At 32.9% G+C, this 16,689-nt stretch overlaps 1 protein-coding gene across 2 annotated transcripts; it reads right to left on the bottom strand.

Annotated features, from left to right (window-relative positions):
• Positions 1-693: 693 nt before the first annotated feature.
• On the bottom strand, positions 694-13,597 carry LOC122028730 (U-box domain-containing protein 35-like). Of its 2 annotated transcripts, none has more exons than XM_042587595.1 (4): positions 13,049-13,597; positions 1,334-1,452; positions 1,132-1,202; positions 694-1,046 (listed from the first exon to the last, which is right to left on the bottom strand). In XM_042587595.1, the coding sequence occupies exons 1-4, from the start codon at positions 13,317-13,319 to the stop codon at positions 800-802; spliced, it is 708 nt and encodes a 235-aa protein (XP_042443529.1). In that variant the 5' UTR covers positions 13,320-13,597; the 3' UTR covers positions 694-799. The 2 variants fall into 2 exon arrangements, with proteins under 2 accessions (XP_042443529.1, XP_042443528.1); XM_042587594.1 differs by having other exon boundaries at positions 1,132-1,247; positions 13,049-13,591.
• Positions 13,598-16,689: the final 3,092 nt, after the last annotated feature.

A 16,689-nucleotide genomic window follows, 5' to 3' on the forward strand; every position in this document is an offset into this window, starting at 1 on the left:
TTATTTTAAAAATTCATCGCCAAATTTATCACAAAAAGTATTTTTTTTTTTTGTAATAGTAATATGTTAAACTTAATTTACGTATGCATATTCATATTCCTGAAGATATATGTTATGCTAACACAATGAAGAAGGATTCGATAGAGAGGGCTTTAGTGGATAGGTTTGTGGAGAGGAGTTCGCCGAAGTGGGGTTGGGTGGAGATGTTTAGTGGAGAGGGGTTCACCGGAGAGGTTGGGTGGAGATGTTCGGCGGAGAAGGAGTTTAGGGTTTGCCACTGAAAGATTTCGGGGGAGAGGTTAGTGGAGGGTTTTGGTATTCAACAAGATAGTTTTGGCGGAAAGTATTCAACGAAAGGTGTATAGAGGGTTTAGAGATTTAAAAATTCTTAAATTTTTAAACACTATTAATAGCATCTATTTTTTTTGCATGTCGTAAAAAATATTTATTGACGTCGCATATTTTATTATGTAAGTACAATAATATTAAAAGCACCCTTTATAAATCGTTAATATTAAATTTTAATAATAATATTTATAGCACACTTGATTGAATGTGTCATAAAAATTATTAGTAATTGTGTGCCCTAACCGCCGTTTATAATGTACTATGAAAAGTCAAATTTATTATAAAAAGAGAAGATTTTTACCTTCAAGGTTAACTGACACCGATTATAAAAAAAAATCTTATTAACCCATGAGGACTTAACTTGATCATACATAAAAATGTGAAGAAATAGTGATTGGAATGAAAAGATCAAACAGAAAATAACAGTCTTTTCTCCACACTCCACTTGAACTCACAACAACTTTACAGAAAAACAACTACAAGAAACTGCACCTTGCTTTGCTTCACTTACCTCGTCCTTAGTTCTCTTTCCATCAGTACTGTTCTTATCATGGCTGAGGGATTCAGCAGCCGGGGAAATAACTGTAGATTGCTCAGGATCTCTGACTTCTCTTCCCTCGCATATGATCTTCACCTCGCAGTACTGAGCTGCACTTTTCTGTATCTGTACTGCTTTACAGCTTGCTTTCTTCATCTTCCTGAACGTATATAGATAATGCATGCAACAACAGTGAGAGATTTTCTTTTGACTTGGGCATATATATACACAGTTATGTACTTCACCGTAAGTTGGATTTGTTGACCCCAACAATCAACCTTTTGATGTGGAGAACCTCAATGAGTTCAGCAACGGCCTTCACAATTTGGTCACTCTCAATGAGATGAGTGTCAAAGTTCATCTGATCATAATGTACATTGAAAAAAGATAGGAATTTGGTATTAATCTTTTCCCTAACTTTGATCAACTACACTCAAAATAATTTACCCTGGACTTTTGGCATTCGGCTAGAAACTTTTGCAGCATGTCTCGTCGTTTGACTCTTTCTTGATCCAAGTAAGTGTTCACTTGTGCTTGGCTCACTTGATCTCTTGGTAGCATTCCTACTAAAAAGTATAATGGAGTCTTTAATTAATGAGATCACTTGTACTAGCAGGAGATTATTAGTATTAGCCCTAGTACCAATTATAAGATGATTGTAAAGGGCTATTTTTGTATCATATTTTATTATTAATAAAGGCAAAGTTGGTTATTATATTTACTTCAATTTAGTGCCAAATGAATAAGTATAATAATGTCCTAGAGTGGGAGGTTCTAATCTACAACATATCAATGGGTTGAATTGATAGTAAGATATTGTAGATATACATAGAACACTACTCTTAACTATTCCTAGTCAAGCATTAATATGCAAGGACAATATTAATACATTAAGACTAGCATATAGGTCAACGGATGACTTAATCTCACAAGTCATGAATATAAGATATTAGGTTGATACATGAGTATATATTAGAGAATATATACTGAATGACCTGCTATGAGAATGCTTCATGCATCGTTATATGAACGCCATAAAATTCTCATGTGACTATTAGTATGAATAATCCTTAGACTTGAAATCACTATGGTTCCCTACATAAAGAGTTGTATACTTTGGTATCGATAAACGTCACCCATAACAGGGTGGACCATAACGTTGATCACTGTATGCAATAAGTTATGCAGAGGGATGTGAGTGATGTAGATGGGATCTTTTCCTTCCATATAATGGAAGCGATATCTATGGGTCTCTTGATTAGTAGGACACAAGAATGCATAGTCATGCTTAAATGAGTCAATATATGATATTGAGCTTATTTGATTGAGTATGTCTACTTAGAGATCAAAAAATACAAAGATTGATAAGAGGATGACACGGACTATGCCTCATTGATCAATCTAGATATCAAGGATGGAAGGATAAGTCATACAAGACAATAGCCATGGAAAGGTTAAATCGGATCTCGACATTCTCGTCACTTGAGTAGCAATGATGCCTTGCTAGATGTCACTCATTACTTATATATCTATATGTTGATTTGGATACATTGCCAACGTTATGAGAACCTATTGGGTCACACATAAAGAACAAGTCAATGGAGATAGATTCATATGATAGATCATTGGATTAAATCTAATTCAAATTAGACTCATTGAGTTAGACTCAATTGGATCTAACTATTGGATTGAGTCCAATTTGAATTAGACTCATTGAGTCAATTGGATTGATGATTAATGAGTTGGACTCATTAAGTGATTTTATGAATTTGAATTCATGAAGAAAGAGGAGTGTACAACTTGAATTACTCATGCATTGGATGCATTGGATGAAGAGTTAACAATTTGAATTGCTCATGCATTGGATTCATTGGATGAAGACAAATATTAATGTCAATTAAGGAAATTGACATTAAGGCATGAGGCAATTTCATGAATCTATAAAAAGGGGTTTTTGAATTCATTTGATGATGAGTTTTTGGTGTTCTTGCTCTTCTTCTTCCTCCTCTCTTTCACTTGGCCGGAACTTTTAAGAAGGGTTGCTACCACAACCTTTGTTTGTTTCATTCTCCACTTTGTGAGTTTGTAAGACAAATGAGGCTTGTTCATGTGGATATCATAGAGGCGCAACCACTTGATCGCACTAAGATCCACATCTAAAGAAACATTGCTGTCGGGATTGCAAATGGCACGCAACAAAGGTATAACTCTCTCTCTTGTAAATCTTAGTATATGGTTTCCTTTCACATGAATCTTCTAGAGGAACTAGATGTTTTCCACTGTGCTTTCGCATGTTTAGCACCCTAATTCCTTACAGATTGAAAGCAATGAACCTTCAATCTCAACCAATCCTTTTAAAGAAGAAAGCATCATAATTCCTTCAAGTCCCATAACCTCAATTATGGAAGGTAAATCTAAATTTAAAGATCATATTATGTACTTTGATTGTAGGGAAAAAGGACATTACAAGAATAGTTATCCTTAAATGAAGATGGAAAGGATCAAAGAAGCACCCAAGGGAAGAATCAAAGAAAATTCAAGGAAGCCATTCCCTCTTGTCATAAAGTCAAAGATTTTGGGAAGTAAAAGGAGACATATGACAAAAGTGATTTAGGTCACAAGTCAATATCTAAGGCCAATATACCATATATAATAGTGTTTAGTTTAAATACAATGCAAATTCATATATGCTCTTTAGGACTAGAGATGTTAGAAATGTATCAAGTGAGGTTATCTCTAGTGAATGTCTAGTAAACCCATTTGAGACTAATAAGTTTTGGATCCTAAAGAATTTATTATTTTCACAATAAACGGGTTTAGAAAGTACCAGCAAGTTTGGAAGAGTAGTTAACTCAATTTTAATTGTTGGTACATCATACATAAAGAAAAATTTTAGAATGCACATATATTATTTTTTATTTTAGAAATATTTTTAGTGTGCCAACTTAGTTAAATTCACATTTTATTAGTTGACATGTTACTTAAATTTGTATTCATGACTTGAATACTATTTGATCATTTAAACATATTTATAGTTGTTGTATGCTTAATTGATTTTATCTTGTTTAAACTTGTATGATCACATATACAAGACAAAAATTCAATCTCATCTCACTACCAACATAGAGCAATAGAACAAATACCAGATTTAGGCGGAATTAGTAACAAAAGTTAAAATTCGTAGCTAATTTAGCGATAAAATTTAATTTTTATCTCTAATTTAGCGATAGAATTTAATTTCCTTCACTAATTAGTGACGGAAAATAGATTTCAGCACTATTATGGGGATGAAATTTATTTCTAGTCTCTCAATAGCAATAGAATATAATTTTTATCTCTATTTTAGTGACAGATTTTAATTTCCATCAGTATTTTGGGATCAAGATTAGGGTTAAACCCTTTTTCGATCTCCAACCTAACTCAATCAAAGGCAAGTTGCGGGTTAGGCAGGCCAACCCACGAACCCATAAAAATTTCTAAAAAATTTAAAAAAGTTTTATATCTTTAATGTTTTACTTCGAAAAAATTCTATCAATAAAATATATCCAAAAAATAGATATTTTAAATGTAAATTGACACAAATGAGTACACATATTTGATAAAAATATTTTTTTATTTCAAAATTATAACAAAGAAAGATAATAAATTAACATAAAACTTAACTTACATGTGTGTTTCAACCCGCGGACCAATCCAAGCCTGTCATGAGCAGACCCGCGTGGGTCATGGGACTAGGCGGGTTTGCCCTCAGCAGGCTTGGGTTTATAAAATTTTAACCCAATCCACTTAAATTGTTGGGCAGGACGGGCCAAACCGACGGGCCCAACATAAATTAACAACTCTAGTTATCAATCCCTTCATTTTCACGAGAGGAATCATCAATGAATGATAATGAAATGCAATCAATGATTTACGATGTGATAAATGCAATTGATTATTTAATATAAATGAAATACCAATACCTGAAGTTCAGAAATTATGTGACATGTTAAAGGCTAGTGAAAGAGAAGCATGGGAAGAAATTCATTCTGGTCATTCCCAACTATTAGTCATTGTAAAGCTATTGAACATGAAGGTAGAACATTGTTTCTCATAACGATATTATGATGACATTTGTTAATTGATATTAGAGTTGCTTCATGCTGATAACACAACAACTAATAGCTTCTACAATATAAAGAAATTAGTTAGGAGCTTAGGTTTGCCTATAGGAAAATTTTAATTATTTTATAAATAAACTGCATGCTATTTTGGAATGAAGAATGTGTAATCACCCTCGCTATAAATAGTATAGTCATATATCAGGGAAGAAGAAGAATTTACCATGGAAAGCTATATATTACTTTCCATTAACTGTTAAACTGCAACGCTAGTATGCATCTTCCATAATAGCAAGCCACATGAGGTGGCATCATGATCATGCAATGAAAGAGATATAATATGTCATCCCTTTAACTCACCCGCATGAAAATATCTTGATGCAATATTTTCCCCTTTTCAATAGAACCACGTAATGTAAGATTAGAAATTTCAGCAAATGGATTTTATCCATTTGGTCAAACTACAATATTCATCTTGGCCAAACATTTTAACACCATATAATTTACTATCATGGATGTGTATGAAAGATGAATTCAAATTCTAGGTCCAAAGAATTCGATAGAGAAGATAGATATTTTTTTACAACATTTGATTATCAAGCTGAATAAATTATGGAATGTAAGGTCAAAGAATTATGATCTCACAAGTAAAACTAATTTTACCCTACATGCTACTTTATTATAGATGATTAGTGATTTTCCAAAATACTTAATATTATCAGGATGGAGCAACCACTGGTAAATTAGCATATCCACATTGTTTGATAGATTATGATACAATTTCATTACCTTGTAGTGGAAATTTATCTTGGTTTGATAATTATAATAAACTTTTATCAATTGAGCATCCTCTTAGGAAAAATAAGAAAGATTTCATCAAGAATAAAATGATCAAAAAACTTTCACCATTAATCATGTGAAGAAATCATTGAGGAAATAGATAACTATGAATTGTATAGATAACTCAAACTAATTCTGATAAATTAGATAAATACATTGTTAAGGTGTGCAAGTGTGGTTAGAAAAAAAGAAGCATATTTTGGGAGTTGCCATATTTGAAGTATTTACTTATTCAACATAATTTAAATGTGATGAATGTTGAGAATTTTTTTCAATAATATCTTCAATACTGTGATGAATGTTCCTGGAAAAACTAAAGACATAGAAAAATCACATGAGAATTTGATATAATTAGTTAGCAAACCTGAGTTGCATCAAAATGAAACAATCAATAAATTTCCAAAGGCTTGGTATACATTGGACAAAGAAAGCAAGGAAGTTTTATGTATTAAAAGAAATCAAATTCTCTAATGGATATGCCTAAAAAATGGCTTAATGTGTGGATATGAACAAATTAAAAATGTTTAGAATAAAGAGTCATGACTGTCATATGTTCATGTAAAGACTTATTTCAATAGCTTTTCATGACCTACTTTCTAATATGTTTGGCAAAAACTTACAGAATTGAATCTATTTTTTAGAGATTGAACATCGAGAGTTATTATGACAGGGAAAATGTTTCAGTTAGAAATAGAAATACCTCTAATATTATGTAAACTTGAGTGCATATTCTCACTCAGTTGTTTTGATTCGATGAAACATTTATCAGTTTATTTACCTATGAGGCATGACTAGCTGGTCCTATGCAGTACAAATGAATGTACCCATTTGAATATTTTTTAAGGAGATTAAAGAATAATACTTGTAACAAAGCAAGAGTTGAGAGGTCAATATGTAATACTTATCTAGTTGAAGAAGCATCTTCTTTCTATTTACATTATTTTACTGATAATGTGAAAACTAGACATTGCAAGTGCCCTCAGAATTTTGATGATACTCAATTGATAGACCGAGAGATGTTTTATATTTTCAAGTTTTCTAGTAAGTTAATGGGTGCAGCTATTGGTAGATGGTTAAATCTAGAGGAATATCATGCATCAAGAACATACATACTCCTAAATTGTGATGAGGTTAAACTCTACATAAAGTGAGTTAACTTTTATATTCAACATTTATTCTCTTATGTTTGATTGTTAAACCATATGTCTTAAAATTACCTTCCTTGATAGCTTATATGAACAACTACAAAATATATCAATAAGTGCAAGTTAGGTTGAGAACAAATTAGAGACAAAATTTACATTCTGGTTTAAAATCTATATAAGTTAGAGACTGAATTATTTTCTTCGTGTATTATATAATCGATAATTTATATCATAACTACTTTTCTAGGTGAATGACTGTAGACTCTCAAATGTGTAAGATCGAAGAATAATGGATCTTGCATTAGGACCTCTTTGTAACATAAGAATCAACTCTAGTTTCTATGTCAATGGATTCAAATTTCACATGGTACAATGTGAATCACATACACTTACTTACCTATAATTTAGGTGTTTGCATAAAATGATCTATCAACAAAACTAATACTAAATTTGATTACTATGCTAGACTTGACAAAATCATTGGGGTTGAATATCCTTCTTACCTATAAAAAGGTGTGTATTATTCAAATATTCATAGTATGATCTAACTCCAAGAATAAGGACCAAGACACATTTAAATTATAATTTAGTTGAGGTTCATGTAGACAAAAGATTCAATAAGTTTGAACCCTTCTATTTTGCAATACAAGTTGGCCAAGTATTCTATCTTGAATACCCGACAAAGAGAAGAAGATCTAGTAAATGGTTAGTAGTTTGTTGAATGAAGCCTCACTTGACCATAAAAATGCTGAACTCCATCATGACCCAAAATCATGATGCGTTTCAAAATGAGAAAGTGAAGATACATTCAATTGATACACAAATTAAATCTAGATGTCAATGTCACTTATGAGGAAATAGATGATGGAGAGATATTCAGTAGTGAAGTGCTTGATGTAGTAGAGTCTAGCAATAAAGACTTACAAATTATTAATGTTAATAATTTAGATTGACTTGATGATTTATATTATGATGTTCTTTGTTGAAACTTAAAAATTATTTTTGATAATTCAATTATTCTGAGGTGATTATTTTTTACATTTAAATATTTTTAGTTCTACCATTTAATATATTATTGTTCTAGTTTGAATATTATTTGGCATATGTATGTGTTGTAATATTATTTTATAGATAGAGTCATATCAGATAATGTAGTAGTAGCTCGTGGCCAGATTGTTTTAAGATTTTGGTAAATATTGATGTTATTAGTAATTAAAATTCATCGTATGATTGTTTTGTATAAGGGAAGTCTTTTCCATGCAATTTTACTCTCAATGGTCATAGTTTAGTTGCTTATATCAGTAAGAAATTTAGACAACATTAGTGTGCTTCTAGTATTACATGGAGGCATGTAGACCAAATTACTAAAGAATTTTATTATGGAGAAAAAGTAATTTAAGTATTATTGATATTGTATAATATAATTTTTTTATACTATTTTTCTCGATATTGTTGCAGAAACATTATATTTGGGAACTAGAACACAAAGTAAAATTTTAAAAAACTTCGAACATTTATTGTGCCAAATTATACAAGAACTTATTATACAAGTGAAGAATGAAGGGAACAAAGTCCTCCCTTGTACCAGTGGAGATTTGGGGTGCATTGACGATCACTTGGGCTACAGAAAAATGGTGGCACAATTTATTGACTGCAAGAAATAATAGAAATACTGAGGTGGCTGGCTCAACCACCGGATCCATAGAGCATACGGTTGGATTAAAATCTATTGTAGACTATGCAATAAACTTGGTAAGTTTACTATAAAGTTATATTATAATACATATATTTATTAATGAACTTGTTTTATTTTATAAAAAAATTTGTGTATGCAAACTGATACTTTACAGAGACTTCCCACTTGTTAGGAGGTATTTCACAATACCCACAAAAAAAGAATGACACTTTTGTGGATGCTTGGTCTAAGACCATAGACATAAGTTTATAAACTTAATTACAACTCACTTGTAACAATTACTACCTTTATTAGTTGTATATTATATATTAATAATATTTTTTTTACATAGCATCAAATCATTGATTGAGTTGCTCAGGCTTCTCAGCCTGCTATAGAAAGAGAGGAATTACAAACTCCATCAGACAATGCATTAGATAAGATATATTATGACATTGTCAGTGGAAGGAAAAAAGAAGTCTATTTACAATCTTGGCTCCTAGGCAAAAGTTTCATATGAACGTGTTATGACTCCTAGGGTCTGGGGTCATCCCAGTTCTTCACCTTTTTGAGGGGAAATGTTAGAGCAAGAAAATCAAAAATTGAAAAATCGGGTCACGACATTAGAGGAGTTTTGGGTCAGTAGTCAGCAGGTGATGGAAGAGCGGTTCAAGGGCATACTAGAGAAGAAAATATAAGAACTCATAGATCACTTTCCATTAATGAGTCCTTCTAGATTTCAAACATCATATAGCTTTGACTCCCAGGAGACTCATGATCTGAATGCTCCTAATAAGTAGCTCATAATAACAATAGTGCTTTTGAGGTGAGTTGACCTTCAACTTAATTTTTTTATTCACTCGTAATACATAAAAAAATAGTTTTATAAAATTGATACTTATATATTTTCATCTCTAATTAAATTAAATATTTTTTAGGAACAATGTAGATAAAAGAATAACACATGAAGAACTGGATTTGGTACTATATTTTATATTTAAGGTATGTATTTGTTTAAAGCATATTATTAAAATAGTATTCAATTATTTTTACATTTCTGATAAGTAGTTTTAACTTACATATGTAGTTTAGTTTGAACCATGTATTATCCTTACCGTAGGATAACTACTAATGAGATGATGAGATGTGTTGATGTTGGATCATGCTTGTTGATATTTGAGTGGATGTAATCTATTTTAACTATATATGAACCATGTATGATTTTAGAATGTATTTAATGAATATTGTTTTGTGAATGTTGAATGCTATTTGTTTGTTTGTTTGTTGATATTTGAGTGGATGTGTGGTTTGTTTGTAGATACTATTTGTGAATGTTGAATGTAATGGATATTTGAATTTGATGTGTTTAATGTAATGTATTGAATGTATTTTTTGAATCAATTTGAACGTAAATGTGAATTGTGTAATGTATTGAATGTAAACTGGATAAAATTTACTAAATATGGGAGGTTCTGATGAATTTTTATCGTAAATTAGTGATGAAAATTTAATTTCCATCGCTAAGTTCACTCTTAGTGATGGAAAATAATTTTCCCATCGCTATTTAGCGACTGAAAAATAATTTCCGTCGCTAACTTTAGCGACGAAAGTTTAGTTCCATCGCTAAAGTTTAGTGACACAATTTAATATCCATCACTAATTAGCGATGGAAATTAAACTCGTTGGTGACCAATATCTTTGGGATTGGAAATATCAGTTGCTAAGTGTATTTAGCAACTGATAATTGTCATACTTTTTTTTTTTTGTAGTGGAGCCATTTGATTTGTGTATTGACACATGAGACAAGTGAATGGTAGAATGATAAGTTTTGGTCAAAGTGTATGTGAGGATGCATCTAGTTGAACCAAGCCACATCAAGATATAAACATTATGAAAATGACCATTCATGGGGAGGCTATGTACAATCTATGTACATACTTACAGTTCACATAATTATGATTAGAAATTCTTTTCTTAATATTTAATGAAAAGTTTCTTTGAAAATTTTGATTATATCTATTTATTGATTGAAAAGTTTACTAAGAATACTTGATGCAAAGTTGGATTGAAACATTAAGTTTTTGAACATTTTCTAACCTTACGTCAATGTTCAAAAATATGAAGTCGTTTTTTTCAAAAAAAAACGTATGTTAGAAAGGAAGACTTGAAGGTGAGATCTCTTAGCAAGTAAACTCTAAGTGAGTTACTAGAGTATTCAAGTAACCTATGTTTTGGGTTTTGAGAAATTCTAATTTAGGTGAGAACTCAACCATAGTTTAATTATAGTTAATGATCAAGTAGACTACAATTTGATATCGGTAGTTGACTGATATGATGAGTTAAATAAAGAGTCAACTAAAGAAGTTTTGCTCATAAAGAGAAGGATTGTGTTTGAAGTGAAATCAACTAAATGTAACAGTAATCAACTAAGGAAGCTAAGTCAATTGAAGGCCTTCCTTGTGCAAATCTATTACTCTCTATTATATTTGGGAGTCAATTACAGCAGTTGACTAAAGTGAGTTTAATATATTGTGTAGTCAATTGAGCCCCCTACATAAGTCATAAGAAGACTATTAACTTGATTGAGAAAGGTTGTAGTTGTTATTTGGCTTACATGATCAAATAGTTCAGTAAACTAGAATTAAGTTCAATCGATTAAAGTATTTGTTATTAGGCAAAGCTTATGCAATCAGAAAACTAGTCAACTAGAAAAGGATAAGTCTACTAGAATTATGCAAAATAATAAATTGAAGCTTGTTTGAAACAAACTTGAAGGTTATAAAGGGGCAAGAGGATGGCAGAAAGGTTTGAGAAATAGATTAGAAAAAGGGTTCCACATTCAAATTGCTCTCATTGTTTGTGTAATTGTTGTTTTATTTACACAAGCTTGATTTGTTTGTTTTTGTTGTAAGAAGTTCCGTGAGAGGTTTCTCCGCCTTTGAGAATGAGAAAAGATGTGAAATTCGAAGGATGATTCTACTTACAAGTCTAAACCATGTAAAACAATTGTGTTAGCATTTTTTGTTTCTATTATTGCATATTACATTTATGATGCGTAACCAACATTGCACAAACCTTTCTCTTGAGTTTAAGATTGTTTAATTCTAGATTATGACTATTAACTCCCCTTTTAGTCGCCACACCAATTCTATAAATTGAATAAAAAAATGATTTGAGTCGATCAGAGTTATGTTAGCCGACTAAACTACCAATAAGATCCTATCAATACCAATAAGATAGTATAAAAAAGGGCCTCTTTATATAACCATTGGGCATGTTTTTTCTCAGCAACTTTGCATGGAAATCACACTGATATGCCTGCTTTGTGTGGCCTAGATAAAAATAACTAGGTGTATCAAAAGGCACCTTCCATCTTTTTTATTCTTAAAGTACTATCTTACAAAGAAGATAAATTCTCGATACGAGATTCCTCCGTCTTATTCAAGGAGACTTTTCATAGCGAGGTTACAGACTTGATCACTTAATAGATAGTCAAGTTGTAGAGTAGAATCAGGGTTCAAACCATATAAAGATCCTTTGTTAGCATTGCTTATTATTCTATTCCGTTGTGCCACTTTTAACACGAATATGCACACAAGCGCCACACTTTTTGCTAACAAATTTATTGGTAAAGCAATGTTTGTATTTAGTCATCTAGCTCAATCTGCCCTCATAGCACATTTGCCTCATAACTCATTAGGTTACTGCAACTCATTCAACTCTCCTTTTTTTTTATTTAATTTGCACATGTAGTTAACCTACTCCCCATATTTTGCTTGACTCACACTTGGCGTTCAACTAATCCAATCCATTTTACTACTTTGAATTATCCAACACCTTTGGCCTTTTGAGCTCACCCCTCCAACTCATTAGCTCATCTCTACTACATCTGTTCATTAATTTAACCTACAATTCCTATTCATTGGATTTATCCACCTCCTTTGATGCATAGTCCACTTTCCATGCCTTAAACTACGCATTGAATAGGATAGATTTGTCACTACCTTTTGTAACCACCATTAATTCGTCGACAAGAATGATCAGACAAATCTCTGACGAAAGGCTTCACAAAGAAATCTAGATGTGATTTGATCTTGTCGCACAAAGAATTGTCAAAATATTTTAAGGATAGAGATTCATTCGCCCGTCCGATCACAAAAAGGATAGCTGAACGAATGCTCTCTGTTTTCCTTATCGCCATTCAATTGGTCTCTGCGTGGTGCAGAGGTAGTATACAAATTACTGCAACCAATCAGCTCTCTACGATACAATCAATCTAAACAGTTTGGATTCAAGAAATAAAGTAAAAAATCCTAGAGAAATGGAGTCTCCACAATTGGGACGCAGATCGGTATAAGCATATCGATAGAATGAAGGAAACAGAGGTGTCTGAAGGGCTTACATGGAGTGGGAACGTGATGGACTGCCGGGAAGACATGCACGAGGTAGACGATGCCGGAAGGCCGGGCGACGTGCTTCAGCGCCCACATAAGCGCGTCCATGCTCGAGCTCCCCTCCCCCACCGCCACGTACACGTCCTGCTCCTCCTCCTCCACGCTGTTGTTTCTGGAGGAAGGAGTCACAGGAAGAACGCCGACGCCGCCGCCTCCGTTGGCCTCCTCCACCACCTCGATCTCCCCCCATCCGCCTCCGTCGGGGCTCCGCGACCCCATAGCCGGCGTCGACGAATCCTCGACTCGACAGTTGACTTGTGATTCCTCTACCGTTGATTCTATATATGCATGTTTATTTTTCCTTCCACGTCCTTATTCGGCGAGGTCAAACTCGATCTTTCAAAGATATAAAGTTGCTGGCACTCCGCCCAATTGGCTAAATGATGGGCGTCAAGATTTACCAGCTGAACAAGCGATAAAAGAGAGCTAGGCAAGAAATCATGGCTGATTTACTGCCATGGATGGCTTTGTCTCCTGCCATATATGTCAAAGATGAGGATCTTATTTTCTCATACTTTATTCAGCAGATGCCGACGTATATTCCAAAGATACCATGAAGACCATATATAATATATGCATATTAAGAAAAAACAATAGGCTTTGTTTGGACTGTACACACTATATAATGTATATAAATAATGTGTTGGCAATTTCTATATGGGCAATTAATGATTGGTTGACTGACGCTTTTCATTGTTTGACATTATCACAGATTAGAGCGATGAGATGAATAGATGATGACTAAAGTATTGGCCAATTTGGCCATGGTAATGGAAATGAAGGTACTGGAGATGATCAAAATGTCTCACTTGAAATGAAGGAACTGAAGCAGGAGTCCAAGGAAGAAGGTTATGGTGTAACCGACCTCGGACACTGCCGCGCACGGAGGGGCGCGCAGCAGAACAGCCCTCATTAACTACTAATTGCTTGGGAGATGTTTAGATTGTTGAACTGTAACCTTGCAAAGAAGAAGATAGATGCTCTTAATCAAATTGTTCATGTAAGTCGCAATGGAAAAAGTGGAATACGAAAAAATTAGCAAAGAAAAAACATCAAAATAGGCTTGGAAAATTCTACAAATGTTCGACTTTAGATTATTTTGTGATGAGAGTTTGAGAATTTGGAGATGAAAAAAAGTGCACAAAATGGTGAAACTTTGGATGGTATTAGGATGGTTTAAAAAGTCCTTCGTTCCCTTCCATAAAAATATTTTGCTTTAGTACTATTATATAGGAAACAAGAGATCTCAAGAGCACGACCTTTGAAAGATTTGCAAGCAGTTTTATTTTTTCCCAATCACAACAACCCGATCAAGAATCTCAAATCCTAAGTTTCTATAGGAGGTCATGGTTCATCCAATTATGGTAGGAGCAACAATTTTGGAATACATGATGATTCAAGCTCCTGCTTAAGAAGAAGCAATAATCAACACAATAATTACCATCAAAATGATAACTATGAAAAATCAAAATTTCAAATTTCAACAAAAACGAAGAGGACATTGTAGTTATATATCAAAGAGGCGAAGGATATATTTATATTAGGTACTACTATTGACATAAATTGGGATATAAAGCTATAGAATGCTAGAAGAAACAACATTAAAAAAATGTAATTTAGTGGCCAATATTTGCGACAAAAAATATTCAACTTTAATTTGTGACAAAAAAATAAATTATTACAATTAAGCAACCGATTTTGCAACAAAAATATTTTCGTCATAAATTGGCAAAAAAATATAATGTCGCAAACTCATTGAAAATTAGCAACAAACTTCCATATTTGTTGCTAAATTTGTGACAAATCATAAATTTACCACAATATCAGTGAGAAAAAATTGAAAAAAAAATTATATAAAAATTTAGATATTTTAAAGTCGGTTGAGGTATCTAAGGAGCTTAGAATAAGATGAAATCAATTTCTATGGGTTCCAAGAAATCTCCTGATCATATAAATGTACTTAAATATTAATTTTACCTAATATATTGAGATCAATAATTTTTTGAATGTTATTAACATTTTCCAGATACCTTGATAGTAAAAAAAATTATTGGTTGGATAAAATTAGTATTTGAGTAGATTTATAAAATCAAGGAATTTATAGGAACCCATAAGAACTAATTTTATATTATTTCAAGCTCTCTAGGTACCTCAACCGGCTTCAGAAACTTTAAATTTATATAAAAAATTGCTAAATCTACAATGAAATTTGAAATTTGTTGTAGATTCTACAACGAATTCAAATATTCATCACATATTTGATATTTTTTTTAAAAAAAAAGATAAAATTTTAAGTCGGTTGACATACCTAGAGGGCTCGGAATGATATAAAATAAATTCCTATGAGTTCCTATAAATCTCCTGATCTTAAAAATGCCCTTAAAAAATAATTTGACCAACTAAATTTTTTCTTCAATTGCTTAATCAATTATGTGCACGTAAGACTTAGTCAAATTTCTATAAAAAGTTGTAATTTAACATATTACACTTATTTTGAAATATCTAAAGACGGTTGAAATATCTAGAGAGCTCTGAATGAGATAAAACCAGTTACTATGAGTTTCTATAATTCCTCTGATCATATAGATGCCCTCAAATATTAATTTTATCTAATATATTGAGATTGGTAATTTTTTAAATGTGATCAATATTTTTTGGACAACTTCATGGTAAAAAAATCACTAGTTGGGTAAAATTAGTATTTGAGGAGATTTATAAAATCAAGGGATTTATAGGAACCTATAAGAACTAATTTTATACTATTCTGAGCTCTCTAGGTACCTCAACTAGCTTCAGAAATTTTTATTTTTTTTTAAAAAAGATAATTTTGCCATGAATATTTAGATTTGTTGCATATTTGCGACGAATTTATTTTTGTCATAAAAAAATCTAAGTTTGTAACCCACCCAATCCCTTTGCCCTAATTTTGCTTGGCAAGGGCGTGTGCAAGAGATTTTGTTGTGGCAATTTCTGTCCAAGTAAGGTCTTCACCCCTCTCTTCCAACTCTGACTAGTCTACCGGCACTTGGTTAGTGGCGGCTAGTGCTGGTCGGCCATGGGAGCCCTCAGCTGGTGTGTAATGCCCGCCCTTACTTATAACCTTAACTTACAAGACAAGCGTTACTCTTTTTCTGAATATCTAAATTTTGGCATTCTTACCTATTATATGTTGCTCCGTCTATAGATCTATTCTAAATTGTTACGACTGGTGGGACATGACTTGGAGCCAAGCAAAGCCGAAAGGGAGTCTAAAGCTTCTAACGAGTCTGGGCTGTGTGGCCTTGACAGGTAGTGTACTCCCGGCTGGCGCAGGGCACGACCGTGTGAGGGTCGCACGGTCGTGACCCTTGGCAGAGGAGAGGAGGGGCACGACCGTGTGAACCCACACGACTGTGTCACTTCAGTCAAGAGGAAGAGAGACACGACCGTGTGGAAGCACACGACCGTGTAGCTTTGGCCGAGAGGAAGAGGTGCACGACCGTGTGATTCCACACGACCATGTCTCCTTCGCCGAGAGGAAGAAGTGCACGGCTGTGTGCTTCCACATGGCCGTGTCACCTTGGCCGAGAGCAAGCAGTGGAAGGCCGTG

This window comes from Zingiber officinale, chromosome 10B (assembly GCF_018446385.1).
Source record: "Zingiber officinale cultivar Zhangliang chromosome 10B, Zo_v1.1, whole genome shotgun sequence".
Lineage (NCBI taxonomy): Eukaryota > Viridiplantae > Streptophyta > Magnoliopsida > Zingiberales > Zingiberaceae > Zingiber > Zingiber officinale.

What these genes read in the sequence shown, in the direction of transcription:
- LOC122028730 (XM_042587594.1), bottom strand. Translation starts at nt 13,319, where the DNA reads ATGGGGTCGCGGAGCCCCGACGGAGGCGGATGGGGGGAGATCGAGGTG. An exon ending in CCATCACGTTCCCACTCCAT is followed by an intron (nt 1,453 to 13,048) that starts GTAAGCCCTTCA and finishes TATACTTTTTAG; the next exon opens with TAGGAATGCTACCAAGAGAT. An exon ending in GTCAACAAATCCAACTTACG is followed by an intron (nt 1,047 to 1,131) that starts GTGAAGTACATA and finishes ATATACGTTCAG; the next exon opens with GAAGATGAAGAAAGCAAGCT.